General features: G+C 42.7%; 1 protein-coding gene across 4 annotated transcripts in view; it reads left to right on the forward strand.

The window, feature by feature from the left end:
* Window positions 1–25,693, forward strand: part of ATP2A2 (ATPase sarcoplasmic/endoplasmic reticulum Ca2+ transporting 2) — a 71,966-nt gene that overhangs the window by 32,962 nt on the left and 13,311 nt on the right. For all 4 annotated transcript variants that reach the window (XR_012420622.1, XR_010579591.2, XM_015431518.3 and 1 more), the window contains exons 6-11: window positions 8,849–8,929; window positions 12,568–12,653; window positions 13,760–14,224; window positions 18,586–18,674; window positions 19,165–19,267; window positions 20,313–20,444. Coding sequence is in view for 2 of the 4 variants with exons in the window: in XM_015431518.3 (XP_015287004.1) it covers window positions 8,849–8,929; window positions 12,568–12,653; window positions 13,760–14,224; window positions 18,586–18,674; window positions 19,165–19,267; window positions 20,313–20,444 (956 nt within the window). In the remaining 2 variants the exon portion in view is untranslated. The remainder of the gene's footprint in view (window positions 1–8,848; window positions 8,930–12,567; window positions 12,654–13,759; window positions 14,225–18,585; window positions 18,675–19,164; window positions 19,268–20,312; window positions 20,445–25,693) is intronic.

Here is a 25,693-nt window from a genome sequence, read left to right on the forward strand (position 1 = left end):
AAGGACGTTTTAGTAAATGTTACACATAAAGAGATGTTCAGAAGATATACTGTTAACTATATATATATTTGTTGGAAGAAGGGAAGAGGAATGGTGTTTGACCTTTTAAGTGCACATTTTTCTTTCGTGATAAAAATCTCGGTTGGTAGGTAGGCGGGAGTACTCTAACATTGCTTAGTGCATGGTTGCCTCTGCAACATCTAATGAATTGGTTACCTTTCTACCCCTTATAACTCTAGTAACTGGAAACTTGCTTGCTTTTAATGACCAATGTCATTTTTTTAGTCAGTTCATTATAAAATACTCCTTATGAGCCAAAGTATATTTTGTCTGTTTTATATGTTAGCTTTTTAATTTGGGACCACATAGAAATCTTATTTATTACCAGTTTAGATCTGGAGGGGAGCTTATGAAACCTTATTTTAGGGGATGAGAAGACTAAAACTCAGAGTTTGTAACTTATCCAGGAGCATGTGGCAGTTGTGGCAGTCCTAGGACTGTCAAATGTTAGCAGTATGTTGTATCCTAAAATTTTTATTTTTGGCCGGGTGCAGTGGCTCACGCCTGTAATCCCAGCACCCTGGGAGGCCGAGGCAGGCGGATCACTTGAGGTTGGGAGTTTGAGACCAGCCTGGCCAATGTGGTGAGACCCCATCTCTACTAAAAATACAAAAATTAGCCAGCCACATTGGCGCATGCCTGTAGTCCCAGGTACTTGGGAGGGAGGCAGGAGAATTCCTTGAACCCGGGAGGCAGGGGTTGCAGTGAGCCGAGATCTTGCCACTGCATTCCAGCCTGGGCGACAGAGTGAGACTTCATCTCAAACAAACAAAATTAGCTGGGTGTGGGGTTGAGCACCTGTAATCCCAGCTACTCGCGAGGCTGAGGCAGGAAAATCACTTGAACCTGGGAGGTGGAGGTTACAGCCAGCCAAGACCATGCCACTGCACTTCAGCCTAGGCAGCAAAGCTAGTCTCCATCTCAAAAAGTAAAATAAAATAAAATGTTTATTTCCAAGTTAGTCTTAGCGTTTGTTTCAAACCCTTTATCATCTTGGTAGTTCTCTTTGGTACCCAGATTGAATGCAGTTATGTAAATGGAGTCTGGTTGTCATTCTAGACATTTTTTGTCTTCTGACAGTCTATGGAAACTTCTTTGGCAGCCTTAATTACTCTACCAGCTAAAATCACAGTCTTTCTCGAGTGTTCTTCCCATCCCCCCATTCCTAAATTTCTAGACTTTTCCTGGCATGGATTATTTTGGTTTTAGTCTAACTAGAATTTAAACAACTACCATTATTGAACCTCATTTAGCTTAACCAAAGCTGTTATCTCTTTGGACCCTAATTTTTTATTGTTTCTAGCTTTGTGACGTTCTTCAACTTGGTAATTAGAAGTCTTTTGATACATGTATACTAAAGGAAATATGTGTACCAAGTACTTTATTCACTGACAAATATTTTATTCGACATCCACTGTGTGCCAGGTATAGTGGTAGGGCTAGGAAATCAGTGGTGTCTGAGTGACTCTGCCTTTATGGAGCTTTTGGTTTTAGTGGGGAAGATTCATGAAAACCATGTGAGTGTAAGGAGAGGACAGGATGCTCTGTGGGCACACAGTGAGGGATGCCAGCCTAATCTGGGAGTTAGAGGAAAGCCTTACTATTTATGGGAGAAGGAAGGGTATGTGAAGGCCCAGAAACAAGTTAGGGGAACTGAAGAGCATAGTGTGTGATGCTCAGAGGGAGGTGAGAGGGTGAGAGGCAAACAGCACTTGGGTCGTGGAGGCTGTTATAAGCCCGGGTTGGGATGCCAAAGAAGCTGTTGAAAGATTTTAGAACAGGAGGAGATCACATTTGCCATTTTAAAGACAGTACTGTCTAAGAAACAGATTGGAAGCAAACCATAGTAGTATACTATGGTATTGTGTAATGTTCCTTCCCTGTTCACCGTGAGGCCTGGAAGTAGTTTAAAGTAGTCAAGTAGAGCTTCTCAAATGAAGAATTTCATTCAGTCTGCTAAACTACAAAATTTATGACTCAAATTGGAAACACAGTGAAAATGTTTGAGTCACAAATGTTTAAGTAGTTTAGGATAATTCTGTTATGGCTTGCTTTTCCTAGGAGCCATTTAGATTCAAAAACAATAGTGGTATTTAGAAGGTAATTTCTGGTCTTACATAGTGTTTTTCTTAATAACTCTGGTATTTGCCACAATAAATTAGGTTTTTTTAAATGCATAATACAATTGATTAGTAAAAAGAATTTTTAAAAAAAATAATGCTGGTTTTTGGTTTGTTTGTGTTTTTTTGAGATGGAGTCTCACAGTGTCACCCAGGCTGGAGTGCAGTGGCGCAATCTCAGCTCACTGCAACCTCAGCCTCCCGAGTAGCTACAATTATAGGTGCCAGCCACCATGCCAGGCTAATTTTTATATTTTTAGTAGAGACAGAGTTTCACCATGTTGGCCAGGCTGGTCTCAAACTTCTGACCTCAAGTGCTTCATCCCCCTTGGCCTCCCAAAGTACTGGGATTACAGGCATGAGCCACCATGCCCAGCGTGAATAGTGCTAGTTTTAACCATTAGTATTTATATTTGACATAAGTGGTACACAAAATGTTTAAGTATCATGGCTTATAAACACTTCTTGTAAGGTTAAAAGAACGCTTGCATTGAGTTCTAAAATGTGGCAAACTGATAATTTAATGAACTCTTACTTGCACCCTTGGTAACCCAACTTCAAGTATACTGTGAGGATTTTGTTCAGATTGGAAATCTTTATTGTAATAGCAAATTAAAGAGCTGTGGATTTTCAAGAGCTGAATTTGAAAGGTGTCAGGTGTTAAATGGAAGGTAATTCAGAGTTTATTCTTTTATTATACCTGCCTCCATCCAAAGAGTCAGAGAAAAACTTTTGAAAGAAAAAATTGCGGAGCATCCCTTTGGCAAGAGTGAGAATTTTCCACTACCACTTGCCCTAAGGGCATTGACATGCCTCACTGGGGAAATGTTACAGGATGTGATCATCGGAACAGCCTTGCCTGCTCTTCATGTACAAAATCCTTTGTCTGAAATTCACAGAAGCCTCTCCAGACAAAGGGAGATTGTTGTGTCTTCACTTTAAAAGTATTCAGTGGACCTTTACTTTCATGGATCTTTTAACTCTAAGAGAACCTGTTTTCCTAATAGAGTCAACCCTAAATTGACTCTAATATCAACAAAAGGAATATAACAGTCACACAGCAAGTTAAACAAAGGTTTTCATTAATTGAGCTTCCTTAGAGAAGGCTCCTTTTACTTCCTAGCCTGAGTTCATGTGCATAAAATGAAGAGGACATTGATTGGTCAAGATGATGCGATGGTCCTTCTAGCTAAGAAAATACTAGAATATGGCAGGTTGGTTGGTTTGTTTTTGAGATGGAGTCCTCCACCCAGGCTGGAGTACAGTGGCACAACTTCGGCTCACTGCAACTTTTGCCTCGGGGCTCAAGCGATTCTCCTGCTTCAGCCTCCCACTTAGCTGGGATTGCAGGCACCCACCACCACGCCTGGCTAATTTTTGTATTTTCAGTAGAGACAGGGTTTCACCATGTTGGCCAAGCTGGTCTCGAACCCCTGACCTCAGGTGATCTGCCTGTTTCAGCTTCCCAAAGTGCTGAGATTACAGGCGTGAGCCACCGCGCCCAGTCTATGGCAGGTTTTTAAAACCGGTTTGGATTTACATTTCTTCAGTATCTTTCTACAAAGATCAGTTTCTAATAGAAGCCAATTAAACATAGAAACTCTAAGGTAGCACATTTCCCAAGTGTTGGGAGGCTTTGAAGCTTTTTAGCTTCGAGTTGGTGTGCCTGGTAAATGAGAAACAGCAAACAGAAAAGTGGTTCATAGGATCCATGACCCTAGTTACTACATTTTTCTGTTGTATTAATTTTTCTAGTATATTTGTAGAACTTTTTTAAAAATATGGATTCTTAATTTTAAAATTAGCCTGGTGCAGTGGCACATACCAGTAGTCCTAGCTACTTGGGAGGCTGAGGTGGGAAGATCACTTGAGCCCAGGAGTTCAAGGCTGCAGTTCACCGTGATCACGTCAGTGCACTCCAGCCTGGGTGACAGAGTGAGACCCTGTCTGTAAGGATAAAAAATGAAAAAAAAAATGTGGATTCCTAGACCCCACTCCAAATGCATTTAATCATACTCTTAAAGAATTTGTAAAAGACCCCCAGAAAACTCTTCTTGTTGTTTCTAAATATTTAATTGCCACTTAATTAGAATGGAAGTTGTAAGATGGAAACATTCACAACAGCTGTGGTCAGTATTTAAAGGCTTCCCAGGCATTTGACATTTGTTCCTCTGGCATTTGTTCCTCTAGCGTTGGCATTTAAGATGTTCCTCAGTATTTGGCCAACAGTTAAATGTGTATCAATACAATTTCTGCACAGCAAAGAAACACCTTTCATATATTTTAGTAGACCCTTAGGGAAAGAGTACATGTTGGTTTCCTTATAATGCCAGTATAAATATAATTTTTCATATACATAATATATAGTATATATTAATACTGAATATAATTTATTTATTTATTTTGAGATGGAGTCTCACTCTGTCGCCCAGGCTGGAGTGCAGTGGCGCGATCTCAGCTCAATGTAAGCTCCGCCTCCCGGGTTCACACCATTCTCCTGCCTCAGCCTCCCAAGTAGCTGGGACTACAGGTGCCCGCCACCACGCCCGGCTAATTTTTTTGTATTTTTAGTAGAGACGTGGTTTCACACCGTTAGCCAGGATGGTCTCGATCTCCTGACTTCGTGATCCACCTGCCCCGGGCTCCCAAAGTGCTGGGATTACAGGCTTGAGCCACCGTGTCAGGCCTTACTGTATATAATAAATATATACTACACATACTGTATATTTATACTATACAACCAATAGGTAAGACCTATAGTCCTGTACTACCTGTTGGTCCTGTAGGTGTAACTATTAGTGTTAGGTAGGACCAATACTAAATATATATATAATAGTATATATGTACTATATTGTTAGATAACGATTGGATATCCCTAATCTGAAAAGCTTAAAGATCAGAAACTTTTTGAGCACCAACATATGATGCTCAAGGGAAATGCTTATTGGAGCATATCAGATTTTGGGCTTTTTGTTTAGAGATGTTCAATAGTAAGAATATAAATCAAACACTCCAAATTTCAATTTTAAAATTCTGGTTGCAAGCATTTTGGGTAAGGGATACTCAACTTGTAATATGTTGGCAGTGTTATCCGGGAAATTTAACCTTGGTGTTTCTTACCTGCAAAATACATTTTCTATTTATTTCAAATCCTCTGAGCTTCCGCTGAAACACAGCAAAATACATGCCAAAACATTGCTTTTGCATCCTCTTGTAGGTTGTACTCAATTTAAATATTAGATTTGTTGGTCTTTTAAAATTTGTCAAGTATATGAGAGTATGAGCTAGGGTTTATATATTGAATTGTTTAAATCTGTGTTTATCAGTTACAGTGCAGAAATAAAATAGTGTTTATAGATTGACGACCACTATCTCACATTGGACAGAAGTCTTCTACTACTCCATAGGATCATGACATTGACATAAATCAGATCCTCAGACACCAAATGAACATTTGGAAATAAATTTTCCATTTAGGGTCATAATATTCATCATTGTACTTGTCCTCTTTTTGAAACGTTTGAGGGCATGTAAGATCAGGTTAATCATGACGGGCAGAAATAGTGCAGTATAGGGCGTGTTAGCTGTTAAAGACCACTAAAGTTTAGAATATAGTTACTTTGTTGTCGTAAATTATCTGTTAGATGTACTCTCTTCAGTGTAGTTAGAGCAGAATTATATTAAAATGAAAGGTTCTCATTGATTCAGTCTGAATATTGCTGTTCATTGCATAAGCATTTCCAGCAGGAATTTCACCTTAGCTTATGTGTCCCTGCAGTCAAATGCAAGGGTGATCTTTGCCTCTTGAGATTATATATTGACAAACTCTGTGCTACCTTGTGACCACATTGCTTACTTAGGCTATAGGGTTGTTTCTATGCACTCAAATTTAAAAAATAAATCATATTCTCCCAGAACTTAAGCTCCGAAGTGGAGAAAAATCAGAACTAATTTGAAGGTTTAAGAAGTTCAATGTTGGCCGGGTGTGGTGGCTCACACCTGTAATCTCAGCACTTTGGGGGGCCAAGGTGGGTGGATTGCCTGAGGTCAGGAGTTTGAGACCAGCCTGGCTAATGTAGTAAAACCCTGCCTCTACTGAAAATACAAAAATTAGGCCAGGTGTGGTGGCACACGCCTGTAGTCCCAGCTACTCAGGAGGATGAGGCAAGGGAATTGCTTGAACCCGGGAGGTGGAGGTTGCAGTGAGCCGAGATCATGCCACTGCACTCCAGCCTGGGCGACAGAGCAAGACTGTCTCTGAAAAGAAAATAAAAAATAAGAAGTTCAATGTTTACTTCTTGGACAGGAGTGTTATTTTGCCATTTTGTATATGACTGGTAACATGCAATTCAGTATGGAGAGTAAGTCTGAAAAATGATTTGACTTAAAAATGCCATCTGCAAGTATGGGAGAATTTGCTTATCTAATTTGTAGCTGCCCTTGCATAAGACTTAGAAAACCACATTAATTATCTTTCAGAAAATCACAGACAGCTGTTTTGTTGTTATTGTTGTTTTGAGACAAAGTCTCGCTCTGTCTCCAAAGCTAGAATGCAGTGGTGTGAACTCGGCTCACTGCAACCGTCTGAGTAGCTGAGACTACAGGCACACCACCACTCCTCCCGGCTAATTTTTTATATTTTTAGTAGAGATGGGTTCTTGCCATGTTGGCCAGGCTGGTCTCGAACTCCTGGCCTTAAGTGATCCTCCTGCCTCAGCCTCCCAAAGTGTTGGGATTAGTGGACAGCTGTTTTATGTCCCAGCTGCTTCGTGTGATTGTGCACTCATTAAGCAATATTTGAATACCAGCAGAGGGCTGGGCACTATTCTCAAGGTGCATGGCTTTATCTGTTACTTGGGCTATGTTGTGGCATTTCACTTGATACACATCAAGGAAAGGGGCTGAGATTTGGGCCCTTTTAGAGCTATTAAAGGAACTTGTTGGCCTAGGAAAGAAGACACAGTTGACTTAAAGATCTTCAGGTTATGCAAGAGGTTTATTATTCATTTAATTGATATTTCTTTTTCTTTTCTTTTTTTTTTTTTTTTTAATGAGACGGAGTCTCACTTTGTCGCCCAGGCTGGAGTGCAGTGGCGCGATCTCAGCTCACTGCAAGCTCTGCCTCCCGGGTTCACGCCATTCTCCTGCCTCAGCCTCCCATTAATTGATATTTCAAAAGGTATCAAAGGATATATGCCCCAGCTGCCCAGTGTTACTAGTTTGCTACACCTTCCCAGAGGTGTTTCTTTATACCTTTGGAAGTTGTCATTTTAGTATGATTAATTACGTGTTATACGAGCATATCAAAGGGTTTGAAACAGTGAAAGAGCTAAGACTAACTTGGAAATAAACATTTTATTTTATATTGCTTTTTGAGATGGAGAGTAGCTTTGTTGCCCAGGTGATGTGTATCTGTAGTCCTGCTTGGGAAGCTGAAGTGGGAGGTCAAGGGTGCGGTGAGCTGCGATTGCCCCACTGATCTCTACATCCTGGGTGACAGAGCAAGACCCTGTCTTTAAAAAAAAAAAAAAAAAAAAAAGTGTTAGTGTATAGTTTGATTTTGCATTTGCCATGTGTTTCGTTGAGTATCTTTTTTTTTTTTTTTTTTTTTTTTGAGACGGTGTCTCGCTCTGTCGCCCAGGCTGGACTGCAGTGGCGCGATCTCGGCTCACTGCAAGCTCCGCCTCCCGGGTTCACGCCATTCTCCTGCCTCAGCCTCCCGAGTAGCTGGGACTACAGGCGCCCACAACCGCACCCGGCTAATTTTTTGTATTTTTAGTAGAGACGGGGTTTCACCGTGGTCTCGATCTCCTGACCTTGTGATGATCCGCCCGCCTCGGCCTCCCAAAGTGCTGGGATTACAGGTGTGAGCCACCGCGCCCGGCCGAGTATCTTTTTTTTTTTTTTTTTTTTGAGACAGAGTCTCGCTCTGTCGCCGGGGCTGGAGCGCAGTGGCCGGATCTCAGCTCACTGCAAGCTCCGCCTCCCGGGTTTACGCCATTCTCCTGCCTCAGCCTCCTGTGTAGCTGGGACTACAGGCGCCCGCCACCTCGCCCGGCTAGTTTTTTGTATTTTTTTAGTAGAGACGGGGTTTCACCGTGTTCGCCAGGATGGTCTCAATCTCCTGACCTCGTGATCCGCCCGTCTCGGCCTCCCAAAGTGCTGGGATTACAGGCTTGAGCCACCGCGCCCGGCCGAGTATCTTTTTTAAAGGGGGCCATTTGCTTCCTGTTCGCAATAATTTAGCCTTTTTGATGGAATGAATCATGGCATACACAACTTTATTCTCTTTGCTGTGCCTTGTATATATGTAGTAAACCTAAGAAAATATGTCACTTCTTATTGCTAACTAGGAAAGTATTCTTTAAAGTGAAAGCTTAAAGGCCTCTCTGAAGATACAGAGCAAAACTTGTTAGAATAATGTATGTAGTTAGGTTTCCTTAAGCCTCATTCTCTTCCTTCCTAATTCAAATCTTGAATCCATCTAAAGCTTTTTATTACCCCAAGAAAGGCTGATCACATTGCTTGCTTTAACAGAATTTTATGTATTTGTATTATATGCAGATCATTTATTATCTTTAAAAATTGATTTGGAGACAAATTCATCTTTAGATAACATAGTTGTAAAAGTTGCTCATTTCAGCTGCCTTTTTTTTTCTCCTAATTAGTTGGTGACAAAGTTCCTGCTGATATAAGGTTAACTTCCATCAAATCTACCACACTAAGAGTTGACCAGTCGATTCTCACAGGTAAATATGATGTATTAGGTCATTGAATTTCTGAAGACCTTCTCATGTCCCATGCCAATAGAGTTGGCTCTTGCCTCACTGTCCCTTTATAGTATCCCATCTTAATCCTCTCTAAGATACTTATTTTGTCTCGCTCCGTTGCCCAGGCTGGAGTGCAGTGGCGTGATTGCGGCTCACTGCAACCTCCACCTCTCAGGTTCAGGATGTTCTCCAGTCTCAGCCTCCTGAGTAGCTGGAACTACAGGCTCCTGCCACCATGCCCAGCTAATTTTTGTATTTTTAGTAGATACAGGGTTTCACCTTGTTGGTCAGGCTAGTCTTGAACTCCTGACCTCAGGTGATCCACCTGCCTCAGCCTTCCAAAGTGCTGGGATTTCAGGTGTGAACCACTGCACCTGGCTGCCAATATGGTTTTAAAGGCATGATTTAAAAACAAAATAAAATGGCTGGGCACGGTGGCTCACGCTTGTAATTCCAACACTTTGGGAGACTGAAGCTGGCAGATGGCTTGAGCCCGGGAGTTAAAGACCGGCCTGGGCAGCATGGCAAAAGCCCCTATCTACAAAAAATACAAAAATTAGCCAGGCCTGTAATCCCAGCTAGTCAGGAGGCTGGGTGAAAAGATCACTTGTGCCCGGGTCAAGGCTACAGTGAGCCACGCTTATGCCTCTGCACTCCGGCCTGGGCAACAGAGCAAGACTCTGTCTCCAAAAAAAAAAAAAAAAATTGTAATTTGTTCATTACCATTGGTAATAATCTTAAGGTTGAATTGTCTGTTTTGTGGAAAGCAAATTACTTATTCGATGTCCTTTTTCCAGGCAAGAAAAATAGACTCCAGTGCTGTAATTTTTTTCATTGGAGGAGTGCTAATGTTGCGTCCGTCTTTACAATATCCAGATACACAGTTAACAAAAGTTAGCCCCATAAGAGATGAAAGTTGTACTACCTGGAGTTTGCACAATTGTTTGAAACATTTTCCCGTTTTTGTGTGATAAAAGTACAGTGTAGGGTGGAGGGTTCATATTAACTGGAAGTAAGTTTATCAGAAGAATTAACTTTAAATACAATGCTAACTTGGATTAAATAGTAAATATAAAGTCTAAAGGCTCTCAAGATTTATCTGATTATCGGTTTTGAAAAACAACTAATGTCGTGGAGACAGTGATGTGAGTAACCTGGGCTCTATTTTTTTTTTGGTATTGTTTCTTTATAAATAGCTTACTTATTAAAACTCTCATTAGCAACAACAAACTGGAGGCCAATTAAGCCATAAAATGTTGGGGAAATGGTTGGGTTATATTTGTGAAATTCTCATAGTGTGCCCTAAAGACATAGTTGCCATTTAAAAACTTTTTTTTTGAGACGGAGTCTCGCTCTGTTGCCCAGGCTGTAGTGTAGTGTCGCGATCTCGGCTCACTGCAATCTCTGCCTCCTGGATTCAAGCTATTCTCCTGCCTCAGCCACCTGAGTGTCTGGGATTACAGGCGTGCGCCACCACGCCTAGCTAATTTTTGTATTTTTAGTAGAGACAGGGTTTCACTGTGTTGGTCAGGCTGGTCTCGAACTCCTGATCTTATGATCCGCCCGCCTTGGCCTCCCAAAGTGCTGGGATTACAGGCATTTAAAAACTTTTTAGGCTGGGCACGGTGGCTCATGCTTGTAATTTCAGGACTTTGGGATGCTGAGGCAGTAGGATCACTTGTGGCCAAGCGTTTGAGAGAGCAGTTATAGTCTCTATAATGAAAAACTTTTTTTTTTTTTTTTTTTTTTAAATTAAGACAGAGTTGTACTCTGTCGCCCAGTGGCGCGATCTCAGCTCAGTGCAACCTCTGCTTCCGGGGTTGAAGTAATTTTCATGCCTTAGCCTCCCTAGTAGCTGGAATTATAGGCGCACACCACCGCACCTGGCTAATTGTATTTTTAGTAGAGATAGGGTTTTGCCCTGTTGGCCAGGCTGGTCTTTACCTCCTGACCTGAAGTGATCTGCCCGCCTCAACCTCCCAAAGTGCTGGGATTACAGACATAAGTGATCACACCCAGCCTATAATAAAAAACTTTAAAAGTTTAAAAAAAATTTTTTGAACTTCATAGAGGTTCTCGAATATTTTCTTTTGTTAAGTAATCTTTTTTTTTTTTTTTTTTTTCTTTTTGAGACGGAGTCTGGCTCTGTCACCCAGGCTGGAGTGCAGTGGCGCGATCTCGGCTCACTGCAAGCTCCGCCTCCCGGGTTTATGCCATTCTCCTGCCTCTGCCTCCCGAGTAGCTGGGACTACAGGCGCCCGCCACCTCGCCCGGCTAGTTTTTTGTATTTTTTAGTAGAGACGGGGTTTCATCGTGTTAGCCAGGATGGTCTCGATCTCCTGACCTCGTGATCCGCCCGTCTCGGCCTCCCAAAGTGCTGGGATTACAGGCTTGAGCCACCGCGTCCGGCCTTGTTAAGTAATCATAATGTAATTTTTGGCTAACTTGTGGAATCAATTTTTTTGGTCAAATATTGAGAGTGAAGTTTGCTACCTGTGACTTATTTAGAGACATATTTTACTCAGATTGACCCTAATTGTATATCTGTGACGTGATTTTTAAATTGAAATCAGCCGGGCATGGTAGCGCATGCCTGTAATCCTAGCACTTTGGGAGGCGGATGTGGGTAGATCACCTGAGGTCAGGAGTTTGAGACCAACCTGGCCAACATAGCAAAACCCGTCTCTACTGAAAATACAAAAATTAGCCGGGCATGGTGGCACATGCCTGTAAGCCCAGCTACTCAGGAGGCTGAGGCTGGAGAATTGCCCGGGAGGCAGAGGTTTCAGTAAGCCGAGATTGTGCCACTGGACTCCAGCCTGGGCAACAAAGCAAGACTCTATCTCAAAAAAAAAAAAAAAAAAAAGAAGTAGTTCTTTATTTACCGTGTGATCTTTCCAGTACACTTGCTAATTGCTACTTCAGAGTATAGCCAGATGTGGTGGCCCACACCTGTAATTCCAGCACTTTGGGGAGGCCAAGATGAGCAAATTGTTTGAATCCACGAGTTGGAGACCACCCTGGGCAACAGAGTAAAACCCCGTCTCTCCAAAAAAATACCAAACAATTAACCTGGCATGGTATTGGGTGCCCTTCTATTCAGGAAGCCACGTTGGGAAGATGGCTTGAGCCCGGGAAGTTGAGCCTGTAGTGAGTTGTGATTGTGCCATTGCATTCCAGCCTGAGTGATAGAGCAAGACCCCTGTCTCGGGGGGGGCGGGGAAAGAAGCATCAGTATACATGTTAAAGTATTTATTAAAGTATACAACAAATATGTAAATAATATAGTCACAGTATCAGAGTATAAAATGATTACCGAAAAATGAATTAATTTGAACAGTTATTCCAGAAAATAAAGGTAATCAGTGAGGATTCTACTTGAAAATTCACTTTTTTATTTTGGAATTGTGTTGATTTTTATCCTGACACCCTTTGGTCTGGTATTAATTTCCATTACTAAATTTTCCCAGCTTACCTCCTTTGGATGAATTTGGCCTTTTGCCCCTTTTCTCACACTGACATTATCCCAAGAGTGGTAATGGGTGGGCATGAATGAGAGTCTAGGTTCTTGGTGTGGGTCGCAGAGATCTGTTTTTTCTGTCTCACAACCCGCTTAGGTGAGTCTGTCTCTGTCATCAAGCACACTGACCCCGTCCCTGACCCACGAGCTGTCAACCAAGATAAAAAGAACATGCTGTTTTCTGTAAGTACTTTATGAAATGTGTTTTTAATTAGAGACATTTCTAAAGCCTCATGGTCCACAAATGTTACGTTTTTCACTGCCAGCCATCACTGGCTATCATTCTAAAGGATAATCACACTTTTCATGGTCAGTCTTAGCTGTCAGAATATGGCAGTAACATAACGTGTGAGTTAGATGTCTTTTAGTTGGCAAGTTTTGGGGGACCAAAAAAAAAAAAAAAAAAAAAAGACCAGCTCAAACATCTTCCAACTCTTACTTGCAAACATAGTTGAAAAGTAGATTTGTTTGGAAAAGCCTTAGCCAATAAAGGGTATTTTCAAAATTATGTAGATGACAGCTGCTATTTGTATGTGGTTCACAATAAGAAGGTGTGTGTTTAGGGAGAGAGAAAGCAAATGTGGCAAACAATACTGGTGAGTCTAAGTGCAAAGTATATGAATGTTCATTTTACTATTTCAGTTTTTCTGTTGATGAGAAAAATTTTTTGAAGAGTGAGGAAACGCATGGATTTTTGGTTTGGAATCTGTAATGATTTTAAGTTGGGGACATTTGTGGGTTTGTATGAGAGCCTGACTACTACCCATAGTAAGTAAATAGAGTTACCCTGAAAATAATGAAGCCATGTCCTTCTCTTATAACACTAGAAATTAAAATGGCATAGGAGAGACTGCTCGCACTTAATTTCATTGGTTTTTGGATGCTGGCACATGATTAGGGGTTCTCAAGATAGCCCATGGGGCTAGTTGCCTTTCCTATTACAGTGAGAAAAGTAGGGGCCTTGAGTTGTTGGAGCCAGAGGTGGAGAATGCTTAGAGTTGAACTATACGAGTTTGAAAAATTGGGAACACAGAAGGGTTAGAGCACTGCTTGAAGATGGTCTGCAAATAGAAATCTAGGTGGGTCATTACAGAGCTGCCTGGTATAAGTAAGTACCACATAGAGCATTGCCTTTTGTCACAGTTGTATGGCCGGTTGCTTGAACAGTAGCCAGTGGAAGGCCTAGTAGAATGTGTTGAGAATCTGGGTGCCCTAGTCAAAATCCAGTGTCAGTATTTAAATTGGGATGTGGGATTCATCTTGTGACCAGTTCTCTACTTCTGTCCTAGGGTACAAACATTGCTGCTGGGAAAGCTATGGGAGTGGTGGTAGCAACTGGAGTTAACACTGAAATTGGCAAGATCCGGGATGAAATGGTGGCAACAGAACAGGAGAGAACACCGCTTCAGCAAAAACTAGATGAATTTGGGGAACAGCTTTCCAAAGTCATCTCCCTTATTTGCATTGCAGTCTGGATCATAAATATCGGTCACTTCAATGACCCAGTTCATGGAGGGTCCTGGATCAGAGGTGCTATTTACTACTTTAAAATTGCAGTGGCCCTGGCTGTAGCAGCCATTCCTGAAGGTCTGCCTGCAGTCATCACCACCTGCCTGGCTCTTGGAACTCGCAGAATGGCAAAGAAAAATGCTATTGTTCGAAGCCTCCCGTCTGTGGAAACCCTTGGTTGTACTTCTGTTATCTGCTCGGACAAGACTGGTACACTTACAACAAACCAGATGTCAGTCTGCAGGGTAAGAGGAGTAGTTTAGAATATTCCCTGTGGTGGTTCTTTGTTCATCCTACCAATATGCCTTCATGCCATCAAAACTTTTGATTTGTAATTTCATACCTTTCTGTGGGCTGTGTGTATAGCCTGAGCTTAATTTCTAATATTTGAGAGGATCTAATCTTTAATTCCTAAAACTGTTTCACGAAATACAGGACATCTGCATGGCTGATGTACTTGTATTAGATGTAAGAGAATTAGAGAAATTATATTTTCCTTTAATTAAAAAAAAAAGACTGGGCGCGGTGGCTCACGCCTGTAATCCCAGCACTTTGAGAGGCCAAGGCAGATGGATCACCTGAGGTCAGGAGTTTGAGACCAACCTGACTAATATGGTGAAACCCCATCTCTACAAAAAAGACAAAAATTAGCTGGGTGTGGTGGCATGCACCTGTAGTCCCAGCTACTCAGGAGGCTGAAGCAGGAGAATTGCTTGAACCTGGGCGGCAGAGGTTGCAGTGAGCCAAGATCATGCCACTGCACTCAATCCTGGGCGACAAGCAAGACTCCATCTCAAAGAAAAGAAAAAAAAGACACACAGCTGTGACTCACTTGTAGCCTCAACCTCCCAGGCTCAAGTCCTCCCACCCCAGCCTTGCAAGTAGCTGCAACCACAAGTGCATGACACCATGCCCCACTATTTATTTTATTTTTATTTTTTTTGTAGAGATAGGTTCTCACTATGTCACCAGGCTGGTCTTGAATTCCTGGGCTCAAGTGATCCTCCTGCCTTGGCCTCCCAAAGAGCTGGAATTACAAGCATGAGCCACCACACTCAGCCTCCTTTGTTATTTTCCTGATCCTCTGTCTCTAGGTGTATGTTAACAGACAAGTTCTAGAGAAAGCTGCTAGTTAACCTCTCTACCTGAAGTCCTAGTTGGTTTTTCTATCACATGTTGAATGAAGCATGCTTTTTCCTAAAAAGTAGATACAGTCATCTCTCAGTATTCACTGGAGATTGGTTGCAGGACCTCCCTCAGATTCCAAACTCTGCAGATGCTCAAGTCTCTGAAATGAAATGCTTCAGTACTTGCATATAACCTTGTTCATCCTCCTGTATACTTGAAATCATCTCCAGATTACTTACAATACCTAACGTAATATTATAAATGATATGTAAATAGTTAAACTGTGTTGTTTAGGAAATAATGACAAGAAAAAATTGTACATGTTCAGTATAGACGCAGTTATTTTTCTATCTGCTGTTTAGTTGACAGTGGATGTGGAACCCACAGATACAGAGGGCTGACTAAAATTGCTTTTAACTTGCTTTATTGTGTGTATTCATCATATATACATACATATATATATATAGTTTATACATATATATACATGTATATATCTATACATACATATACATATATATATATATAGTTTGTTTTCGTTTTGTTTTGTCTTGAGACAGAGTTTCACTCTTATTGCCCAGGCTGTAGTGTGATGGCTCAATCTCAGCTCACTACAGCCTCCGCCTTCTGTGTTCAAACAATTCTCCTGCTTCAGCCTCCCGAGTAGCTGGGATTACAGGCATGTGCCCCCCATGCCTGGCTAAGTTTCTGTATTTTTGTAGAGATAGGGTTTCTCCATGTTGGTCAGGCTGGTCTCAAACTCCGGACCTCAAGTGATCCACCCGCCTCCTCGGCCTCCCAAAATGCTGGGATTATAGGCGTGAGTCCCCTTGCCTGGCCATCGTATATTTTTTGACCACCCTTGGATAAAATAAATGATTTAAACCTGCTGTTAGAAAAGTAACAACTGAATAAATGCAATAATTATACAGCTGAATTATAGGGAAACCTCATATAATATGAGCATTTAATAGCACAGTGTTATGTTTTCTTAGAATGGGCTTGTTAAATAATGCTTCTGTATGATATTGAAAGGATGTAGTTATCTTGGCCTTATCGTCAGGTTTTAGATAATTATTTTTAACATCGGAAATTGTTTTATAATCAGTGAAGCCCTGTGAATTTTTATCTTGCCAATTTTAAGTTCATGATGATTTTTTAGATACAGGTTCTCCCTCCCCCGCAAGCTCCTTGTGAGTCCAAACCCACATTTAGAATTGACAGAACTGGGGTATTCCAACTTTCAAAGTGAAAAGCTTCTAGGTTTGTCTTAGGTTTCTCCAGGATATTAAGGTGTTTGACTGAGCTACTTAAGTTCTTACTTTTTGGAACCAAAAGGTTGGATGAATTGGCTAAAAAGTCAGGTTTATCATACTGGTTGTTTCAGGAAGAGAAAGGGAATTTTCTTATTTACTATTTTGTGTCTCACTTAGCCTGAAAGTGTTAATTCCTCAGAATAGTCTTTATGTCCATGAAAGTAAGCCATGTATAAAACTGTAATTTTTAAAATGTCAGTTTGCCAGTTCATTATACAAATTCTTTTGTTCTATTCTCCCTTGAATGACTTGACTTAAAATGTTTTAATAAAGAAAAAGCTTGCCTGTTCTGAGTGAAGCTTTACCTCACAACAGAAAGCTGGTGCTAATTGGTATTCTGCAGGAGGCTTCTTGCAGTGGGTATTGCATAACTGCCCTTGACTTAGGAAGATTTTCATCCTGCATATCCTAAATGGTTGACTTGCTCACAGTCAAAAATGTCTAAGTACATTTAGATTTAGCTCATGTAGATTCAAATTCTGAATGTCTTTTAGAATATTTTGGGCTTTGGTATAGACTCAGAGAATTTCACATTTTTGGCTGGGCGCGGTGGTTCACACCTGTAATTTCAGCACTTTGGGAGGCCGAGGCAGGTGGATCACCTGAGGTCAGGAGTTCGAGACCAGCCTGACCAACAGGGAAACCTTGTTTCCACTAATACTACAAAAATTAGCCGTGGTCGCAGGTGCCTATAATTTCAGCTATTGGGGGGTTGAGGCAGGAGAATCACTTAAACCTGGGAGGTGGAGGTTGCAGTGAGCCAAGTCATGCCATTGCACTCCATCCAGCCTAGGCGACAGAGCGAAACTCCGCCTCAAAAAAAGAGTTATTTTAAAATAAAGATTAATTTCCTTATTGAATGCAAGACAAATTGCTCTGAAATGATGTTTACAACATAGCTTTTTGTTGGTGGTGGTGGTGGTGGTGTTGAGTTTCACTCTGTCGCCCAGGCTGGAGTGCAGTGGCGCAATCTCAGCTCACTGTACCCTCCGCGTCCCGGGTTCAAGCACCTCTCTGCCTCAACCTCCCGAGTAGCTGGGATTACAGGTGCCCACTACCACGCCCGGCTAATTTGTTGTATTTTTAGTAGAGGGGGTTTCACCATCTTTGCCAGGCTGATCTTGAGCTCCTGACCTCGTGATCCACCCACCTTGGCCTCCCAAAGTGCTGAGATTACAGGCGTGAGCCACCACGCCCGGCTCAACATGGCCTTTTTAACTTGAGTTTTACATTTTTAAAATTCCCCTTAGAGAATGATTTGATCAGATTATTAATTGCTCATATTTCAGAGGAAGCATGAGAAACTATAGTTTTGACATCACTTTCTGTAATTTTTTCTTTTTAGAGGAGGTTTTAAAACTTTTCATTTGCAAAGAAAATACAAGCAAGCCTAAATCTTACTTTTCCAAACTGGGCTTCTGAATTATAATTTGTGATTGCAAATCAAGCAGTGGAAAAATTATCTTTAAGAAAATAGCTTATGTCACTTTAAAAAATAAAATTAATCCTTTCCTAAGCATGCTTCCATCTGTATTGTCTAGGGAACATCAGTTCATTCAGCTCTGCGGGCTCCTTACTGTATACATATAGTTATGCAGCTTCATAGAACATGAGCTATTGCCACAATAAAAATAAGTGGGAAGGAGCAGAGAAGCACTTTGTCTTATTTTACTCGGGAAATGTTTATGCAACTCTGAAATGTGAGTTTATTCTTCCCAAGCTTTTGTGCTTAGCTCTAAGGCAGGACTGCCTAATACCACTCTCAAAGCCAGCCATTTGAAATCTGGAGTTCTGAGCAATCTAAAGAGTAACTTGTCTCTGGAACTGACCTTTTTGCTGACCGGTAGTCCTCATAACTTGGGTTTTGTGTGGGTTGTTTTGTCTTTGGTGCCACTGCTGCTCATTCATTCAGCACCTCAGTGATGCTGTTTTTCATACTGTTTGATTGGTCGGGGGTGTGATGGGTGAGGCAGTCTAATATAATTAAGCTAGTTAGAGTAAGGGACAGTACTGCTGATGCTGAGTGAGCCTCTGAGTTTTATTAAAGTTGTTTTTGTAAATGAAAAAGGTTGTTTGCCTTTGTCTTAAGCTAACAAAGGTAGTTTATTTGTGTAGTATTTCTTTAAAATCCCTTTTAAATACTGTGATGCCCTCTACCCCTACAGATGTTCATTCTGGACAGAGTGGAAGGTGATACTTGTTCCCTTAATGAATTTACCATAACTGGATCAACTTATGCACCTATTGGAGAAGTGTGAGTAACCCTCCTCCTCATTTAAAGGATCCCGTGGGGCAGTTTAGTATTTGTGTCGATTTGCAGCATGTCTACAAAGTTAAGACAGCTTTCTGAATGTGGCTCAAGACAACACTTATTACTAAAGTAGTAAATGTTTTTAAAACAGAAACTTTGAAAGACGAAACAAAGGTTATAATCCAGTCATCTTTTTGCATCTTCTGGGCTCCAAACTTTCAAGAGGGATCTGTGTTTGTTACTCGCTGATGCCAGTGATGGAAGAATTGAATTGACTAAGAATTTCTGGTCTTTTTACTGATTGATTTCTGATATCAGAGATGCATTCTCTCTTTTGTTTTTGTCTAATATTGGCTCTGGCATCAGATTCTTTGGAATTTTTTCCAGTATATTGTCCCAAAAATTCTGTTTTCATTATTAAACAATTGGGGGGCGGGGGGGAATCAATAGCGGCAACCACACCCTGCTCTAAGAGTGTTTTCTCTTTGGGCAGGCATAAAGATGATAAACCAGTGAAATGTCACCAGTATGATGGGCTGGTAGAATTAGCAACAATTTGTGCTCTTTGTAATGACTCTGCTTTGGATTACAATGAGGTAAGTCTCTTCATAAATTAGAAGAAATGGCTGTTCCTAGTTCAGGGGTGGGGTGGGTGGAATGAAAGTCTAGCCTTCCTTCCTCCCTTTCGAAAGTCACGGGTGCCTGATTTTGTTTCCCCTTTCCATTCAGGACCTTATGGCGGGGCCAGCATGACCTCACCAAAGAAAGCTGAGAGCCTTTCACATATCCTCTGTGACTGAGCATTGCAGTTAGTTAACTAAAAGTTGTAGTATTATGTGATGTTCTTATCTGTTGATAGCATACTTACTATAAATGAATAAAACCCAGGATAGAAAATGCTGTCCTGAAAGCAAAGGGTATGTTTCTGTCTCAAAGGCAAGCCAGTCCCTGTCAGAGACAGAATGTGAACTCTTCAGAATGATAAGCAGTGACATGGAATTACATTATTATGTGAAGGCGCTCTTTGAATTAATAGTGCGATCAGTGGCTTCTTATGTTTGGGTGAAATAATAAATACTGTTATTGATGTCATCTTATGTTTAAGGGAAATGAAAAACCTACTTATTAGAGTAAGATCACATGCATACCTGTACTTTGAGTATGTTTTTAATTATCTGGGTTACCTGTTCCAGAGAAGGATAAAAATGGCCTTACAATAATATTGTAATAGGGCCGGGCGCAGTGGCTCACGCCTGTAATCCCAGCACTTTGGGAGGCTGAGATGGGCGGATCACGAGGTCAGGAGATCAAGACCATCCTGGCTAACGTGGTGAAACCCCATCTCTACTAAAAATACAAAAAATTAGCCGGGCATGGTGGCGGGCGCCTGTAGTCCCAGCTACTTGGGAGGCTGAGGCGGGAGAATGGCGTGAACCAGGGAGGCGGAGCTTGCAGTGAGCAGAGGTCGCGCCACTGCACTCCAGCCTGGGCGACTAAGCGAGACTCCCTCTCAAAAAAAAAAAAAAAAAAAAAAGGTTGTAATAGAGGGCAGATTGTGCTTTTGTGGAAAAAAATATTAAAGAGAAATTTATCTATGTACTTCTCCCTTGTTTCTACTTTCTGTGCCTTTAACCAATACAGGCAAAGGGTGTATATGAAAAAGTTGGAGAAGCTACAGAGACTGCTCTCACTTGCCTAGTAGAGAAGATGAATGTATTTGATACCGAATTGAAGGGTCTTTCTAAAATAGAACGTGCAAATGCCTGCAACTCAGTAAGTATTTGAGCCTGGTTTATTGTTCATGCTGCTTATGAGTCGTACTATATACACTTAGTGTCTGCACTGTCCTACTCTCTTAGAAAACTGATTATACCTTATCTTCTCAAACTTACAATATTTCCTTCCCCATATTCCCTCTCACGTAAGATGCTCTTCCTGGGTATTTGACAAGAAAATAAAAGCAATGAATAGCTAATTTCCGTGAGCGACCATCTGTGCCCACAGGGGCTGCCTTCTCCCATAGTGCTGTGAACAGTGTTCTTGCTCCTAGCAGAAGCCACCTCCTCCCAACATCTTTGCTGCATTATTGATTTCCATCTCTACTAGATGTTCTTCAGCATAGAGGAAATAATAGTGTCTTTCTATCTTAAAACTTTCCTTTGACCTTATTTCCCCTGACAGCTATGACACTACCACACTTTCTTTTCCTGTTCAGTTAAACTTTTTTTTTTTTTCTCTTTTGAGATGGAGTCTCTCTCTGTCGCCAGGTTGGAGTGCCGTGGCGTGGAGTGCTTGGCTCACTGCAACCTCCACTGCTCAGGTTCAAGTGATTCTCCTGCCTCAGCCTCCCTAGTAGCTGGGATTACAGGCACACGCCACCACGCCTGGCTAATTTTTTGTATTTTTGGTAGAAATGGGGTTTCACCATGCTAGCCAGGCTGGTCTCGAACTCCTGACCTCAGGTGATCCACCCGCCTCGGCCTTCTAAACTGCTGGGATTACAAGCATGAGCCACCGTGCCTGGGCATCAAACATTTCTTAAATCATTTGATGAGACCAGCATAACCAAATACCAAAGGTCAGTGTGGTGGTGGTGGTGGCAGTGGCAGAGGGCACGGACATTGTGCACTATACACTGAACAAATGAGTGGCCTCTGAGCCTTTTTCTTTCTGCCTGTCAGAGTCTTTGAGCCAGGGCTCATTCGACCAGCATCACTATGACAAGGGCCAGTAGCAAGGATGGGAGTCTCCACAGTGAGTTGGACCTGAGTGTGAGGTTCCTGTCAAAGAGCTGCTACTCCTGCAGTACTGCCCTTAGATTTCTGTGGCCTCACAAGCCTGGGGAGCTTAGACCTCAGTAGAAACACTTTGCAATGGCTGCTGGTGGACACTGGCCATCCATTGAGTCTCTAGCACCTGGGTCTCCTTGAAAGACTCATCCCCCTGCCTGTCACTTGGCTCAGCTTAAGAACTTGAAATGGGCCGAGTGCAGTGGCTCACACCTGTAATCCCAACACTTTGGGAAGCTGAGGCGGGAGAGTCACTTGAGGCCAAGAGTTTAGGTTGCAGCGTCACTGCACTTCAGCGTTGGCAGCAGAGCCAGACCCCATCTAAAAAAAACTAAGGCCTGAAGTGGCTCAACTTGAAGAGTAACTCCCTTTATCCTATCCTGGCCAAAGTGGTAGATGATTGCTTGGATGAGAAGCGATATGCGGATAAGATGTTACAATACGGCCGGGCGCGGTGGCTCAAGCCTGTAATTCCAGCACTTTGGGAGGCTGAGACGGGCGGATCATGAGGTCAGGAGATCGAGACCATCCTGGCTAAAATGGTGAAACCCCGTGTCTACTAAAAAATACAAAAAACTAGCCGGGCGCGGTGGCGGGCGCCTGTAGTCCCACCTACTCGGGAGGCTGAGGCAGGAGAATGGCGTCAACCTGGGAGGCGGAGCTTGCAGTGAGCTGAGATCCGGCCACTGCACTCCAGCCTGGGCGACAGAGCGAGACTCCGTCTCAAAAAAAAAAAAAAAGATGTTACAATACACAAAGTCTGTGTGGGTCAGTCAGTCATGTGGGTGCCAGGGACAGGTGGGAGAGAAGCAGCAAGCTACAGAAGCAGCTCAAGAATGGGAACTGTGGAAGCTGGATGTGTTGGAGGAAGGAGTGTGATGCCCTCAAAGCAGCCAAGGAGGAGCAGAAGGAGCTTAGGGACACAAGTCAGGCTCCCAAAGTCTATGTCTGGTTCTTGACCCCCACATACCACCACTCAGGAAACATCATTCCTGGGCTGTGTGGCGGCAGCAGCTGCTCCTTTTATATGGCAGATAGGCTGATTGCTTGTTGGGCGAGAGCCCTCCTACACTATCTTAAGAGTGAATACCCTCTGTCTGCAGTCCAGGGTCTGCACAGCCACATGGTCTTCTAATAGGTCCACCAGACCATTTGCCTACAAAGAGCCTCATCCTCAGTGCCCACTGTCTCCTAGCTGTGGAGCTTGGATTCCCATGGAATTGGGTTCTGCCGAACATACCTCTTTTTAGCGTCAGACCTACCTGTCTGTCATCACCATGGGGCTGCCAGTCAGTACTTGCGGCCTCTTTATAGGACATTGTTGTAACTTAGGGTTCCCAGGTAGAATAAGGAGCGATGGGAAGGGGAGAGAGAGGTCCTGCAGGCCTGAAGGAACAGGTCTGGGGAAGGAGAGGTAAAACTCAGCCTTTTCTAGTTGTCATACAAAGCTGTATAAAGGCAGGCCTCATTTAGCAAAATGATCAATTGTCACCACGTTTAATGCTTTTTGTATGTCATAAACTGTTTCATCCCTTCCTGAGTAATAACGGTAAATGAGGAGGCATTGTGTCATTGGGGGGTAGTACAGCCTGAGTTGGGTGGGGGAGGAGTATACCTGTTTTCTTCATAACCTCAGATGTCAAGCATTTTAGTGACCACACAGAATCTCAGGATGAAAAGTTCTAGAGCTTCCTGTCCAGCCTGCAGTTAGGGACACCGAGCCCTTCCATGACCTATGTGGCATGGTCTTCCAGTTAGTGTGAGGCAGCGTTTTGTCTCCTTTGTACTGTCCTGAGAAAACAAAACTCACACTGGAATTGACTGTCTCAGCTGAAGTACAGATTTCCTTTTCAGTAAACTGATACACAATTCGCAAATAGCAATCTCAGAGCCATGAAGGCCTTGGACCACTCCTTTGGCTTCTTCCCTTTACCCATGTGTCTTCCATGAACCCGAAGCAGTCCAGGCTCCTTGCCTCCATTTTAGACCATTCACTCTGCCAGTAAGCAAGTAGGTGGATCCTGGTAGAGCCACGCTGCCTGTGATCTATTAGTTCGTATAACTAAAAATCTGAGGCAGCCTGAAAACTCAGTTCACAGATTGAGGGTTTGAGTCGTTTGATTCTAGACCTCTGACTACTCCTGCCCAGTGATGGGAAACAAGTCATGTCATAGGGCTGAACCAGCACTGGCTCACTAGCCAGTGACCACATAAGTACGGGCAACACTGTCATCCTCATGTCTCCCTGCTCCAGAGCTCCCTTGTCCCATCTTTTTCACATCCCTTCACCAAGGGATCAGAAACAGCTGTCATGCTGCTCGTTCACTAAGGAGTTCCAAACACAAGCTCTTTGCCTCCCTTCCCACTTGAGACAGCAGGAGCCCATGTGTAGTTTAGAAGCAGAGAGAGCAGGTCCAGTGTTTTGGCCCCATGGCTTGTTTGACTAGGTCCGTGGTTCTTGGCCAGCATAGTACTGAAAGAAAGTGATTTCCCTCCCCCACTCCCAGCCCAAGACCTCTCACCTGGGTAGGTCCACGCCTTCCTCAGAAGCATTGTGTGTTCTTCTAGTCATCCCAGTGCCATTAGTGCAAATGCTTAATTGAAACTAAACACACATGTGATTGAGATGATACAGAATCCAGCGTAGCACTCATACCCATTCCTTTGCTGCCTGAGGCAGTTCAGTGGCTGGCAGTCCAGCAGGATTGCTGCAGGGCCCTGATCCCCATCTAGTCAGTTCAGCAGGTTTCAGTCCTCTTGTAGCGTCCTAGGTTAGATGCTGATGTTCTTGGGAATTTCTGTGATGATTTTTTAAATGTGTGTCAGTGGGAGCAAATTAATGTAATTAACTCCCTACATTAACCAAATTAAGGTGGAAAAAAAATGGTAAGATCACCTCAGTAGGTGCATATGATGAAACTCATCTATCACAGCAAACTGAGACTGTAAAAGCATGTCTTCAACGCTGATGGTGTGTTTATACAGAGACCATGCTAACACAACAGAATTCTCACCATTTCTACTATACTGGCATTCCTGGTCTATGTAATAGGCAAGAAAAGTATAAAAACTGGAAGAGAAGGGGTATCTTTAGTTGTAGGTAATGGTGTAAAGCCAAAGGTTAATTCTCAGTCCTCATCTTACCTATTTTGTTGGTGCTGTCACTTGCTCCCTCTTTGAAGCACCTCTTCACTTATCTTCCATGATCCCACACTTGCTCTCCCTCTCTGGCCTCTCATTCGAGGTCTTCTTAGCTGGGTCTTTCACATAGCACCAGGAGGTGAAGGCCCCATAGTCCTCAGCCATTTCTGTGTATAGTTACTCCCATGATCTCTTCTGGTCTCATGACTATAATCAGTAGGCACTAGCTATCTAAAACTACTTAGAATACTTTAAAAAAAAAAAAAACTACTTAGAATACCTAAAAACACTTCCTTAGGTGCCCTAGCCATATTCACTTAAAGTGTTTATCCATCACATGTGACGGCCACATGAACAGTGGCCACAGCACTGCCATCTTTCAGAAGTTCTGGTGGACAGCTCTGCTTGGGGCCATCTCTTCACCTCTGATGTTACCTAGTTCAAGTCAGTGTCATTGTACTGAATGGCATTCCTTGTCTCCCTTCAGCCAATTCTTTTGTTTTTTGAGACGGAGTTTGCTCTTTCGTCCAGGGTGGAGTGAAGTGGCGCAATCTCGTCTCGCTAGAATCTCTGCCCCCACTGGCTTTAAGCGATTCTCCTGCCTCAGCCTCCTGAGTAGCTGGGATTATAGGCGCCTGCCACCACACCTGGCTAATTTTTGTAATTTTAGTAGAGATGGTTTCACCATGTTGGCCAGGCTGGTCTTAAACCGCTGACCTCGGGTGATCCACTGCACCTGACCACCTTCAGCCAATTCTTGACAACTAGAGCTTGAGACCCTCCATTGTCTTCCTTTTTTACTTGTCATAAAAGCCAAATGCCCCATAATGACTTTTGAAGTATTATGACCTGCTTCTACCGTCTTCTGCCATTACCTGTCTCACCTTTTGCTCATGTAAACTCTGTTCCAGCCACGTTGGCACTCCTTCACCATTCCAGGACTTGCCAGGCTGCACTTCCCGTTCTCTGCCTGGTGGGTTTTCACCACCACCCACCGGGTTCATGCACATCTTTTCAGGCCCCATGGGGCCATCTTTATTAAAATGTCACTGTCTTCTGACCACTTTAGGTAACAGTATGATCTGTACACAC

Source organism: Macaca fascicularis, chromosome 11 (assembly GCF_037993035.2).
Source record: "Macaca fascicularis isolate 582-1 chromosome 11, T2T-MFA8v1.1".
Taxonomy (NCBI): Eukaryota; Metazoa; Chordata; class Mammalia; order Primates; family Cercopithecidae; genus Macaca; species Macaca fascicularis.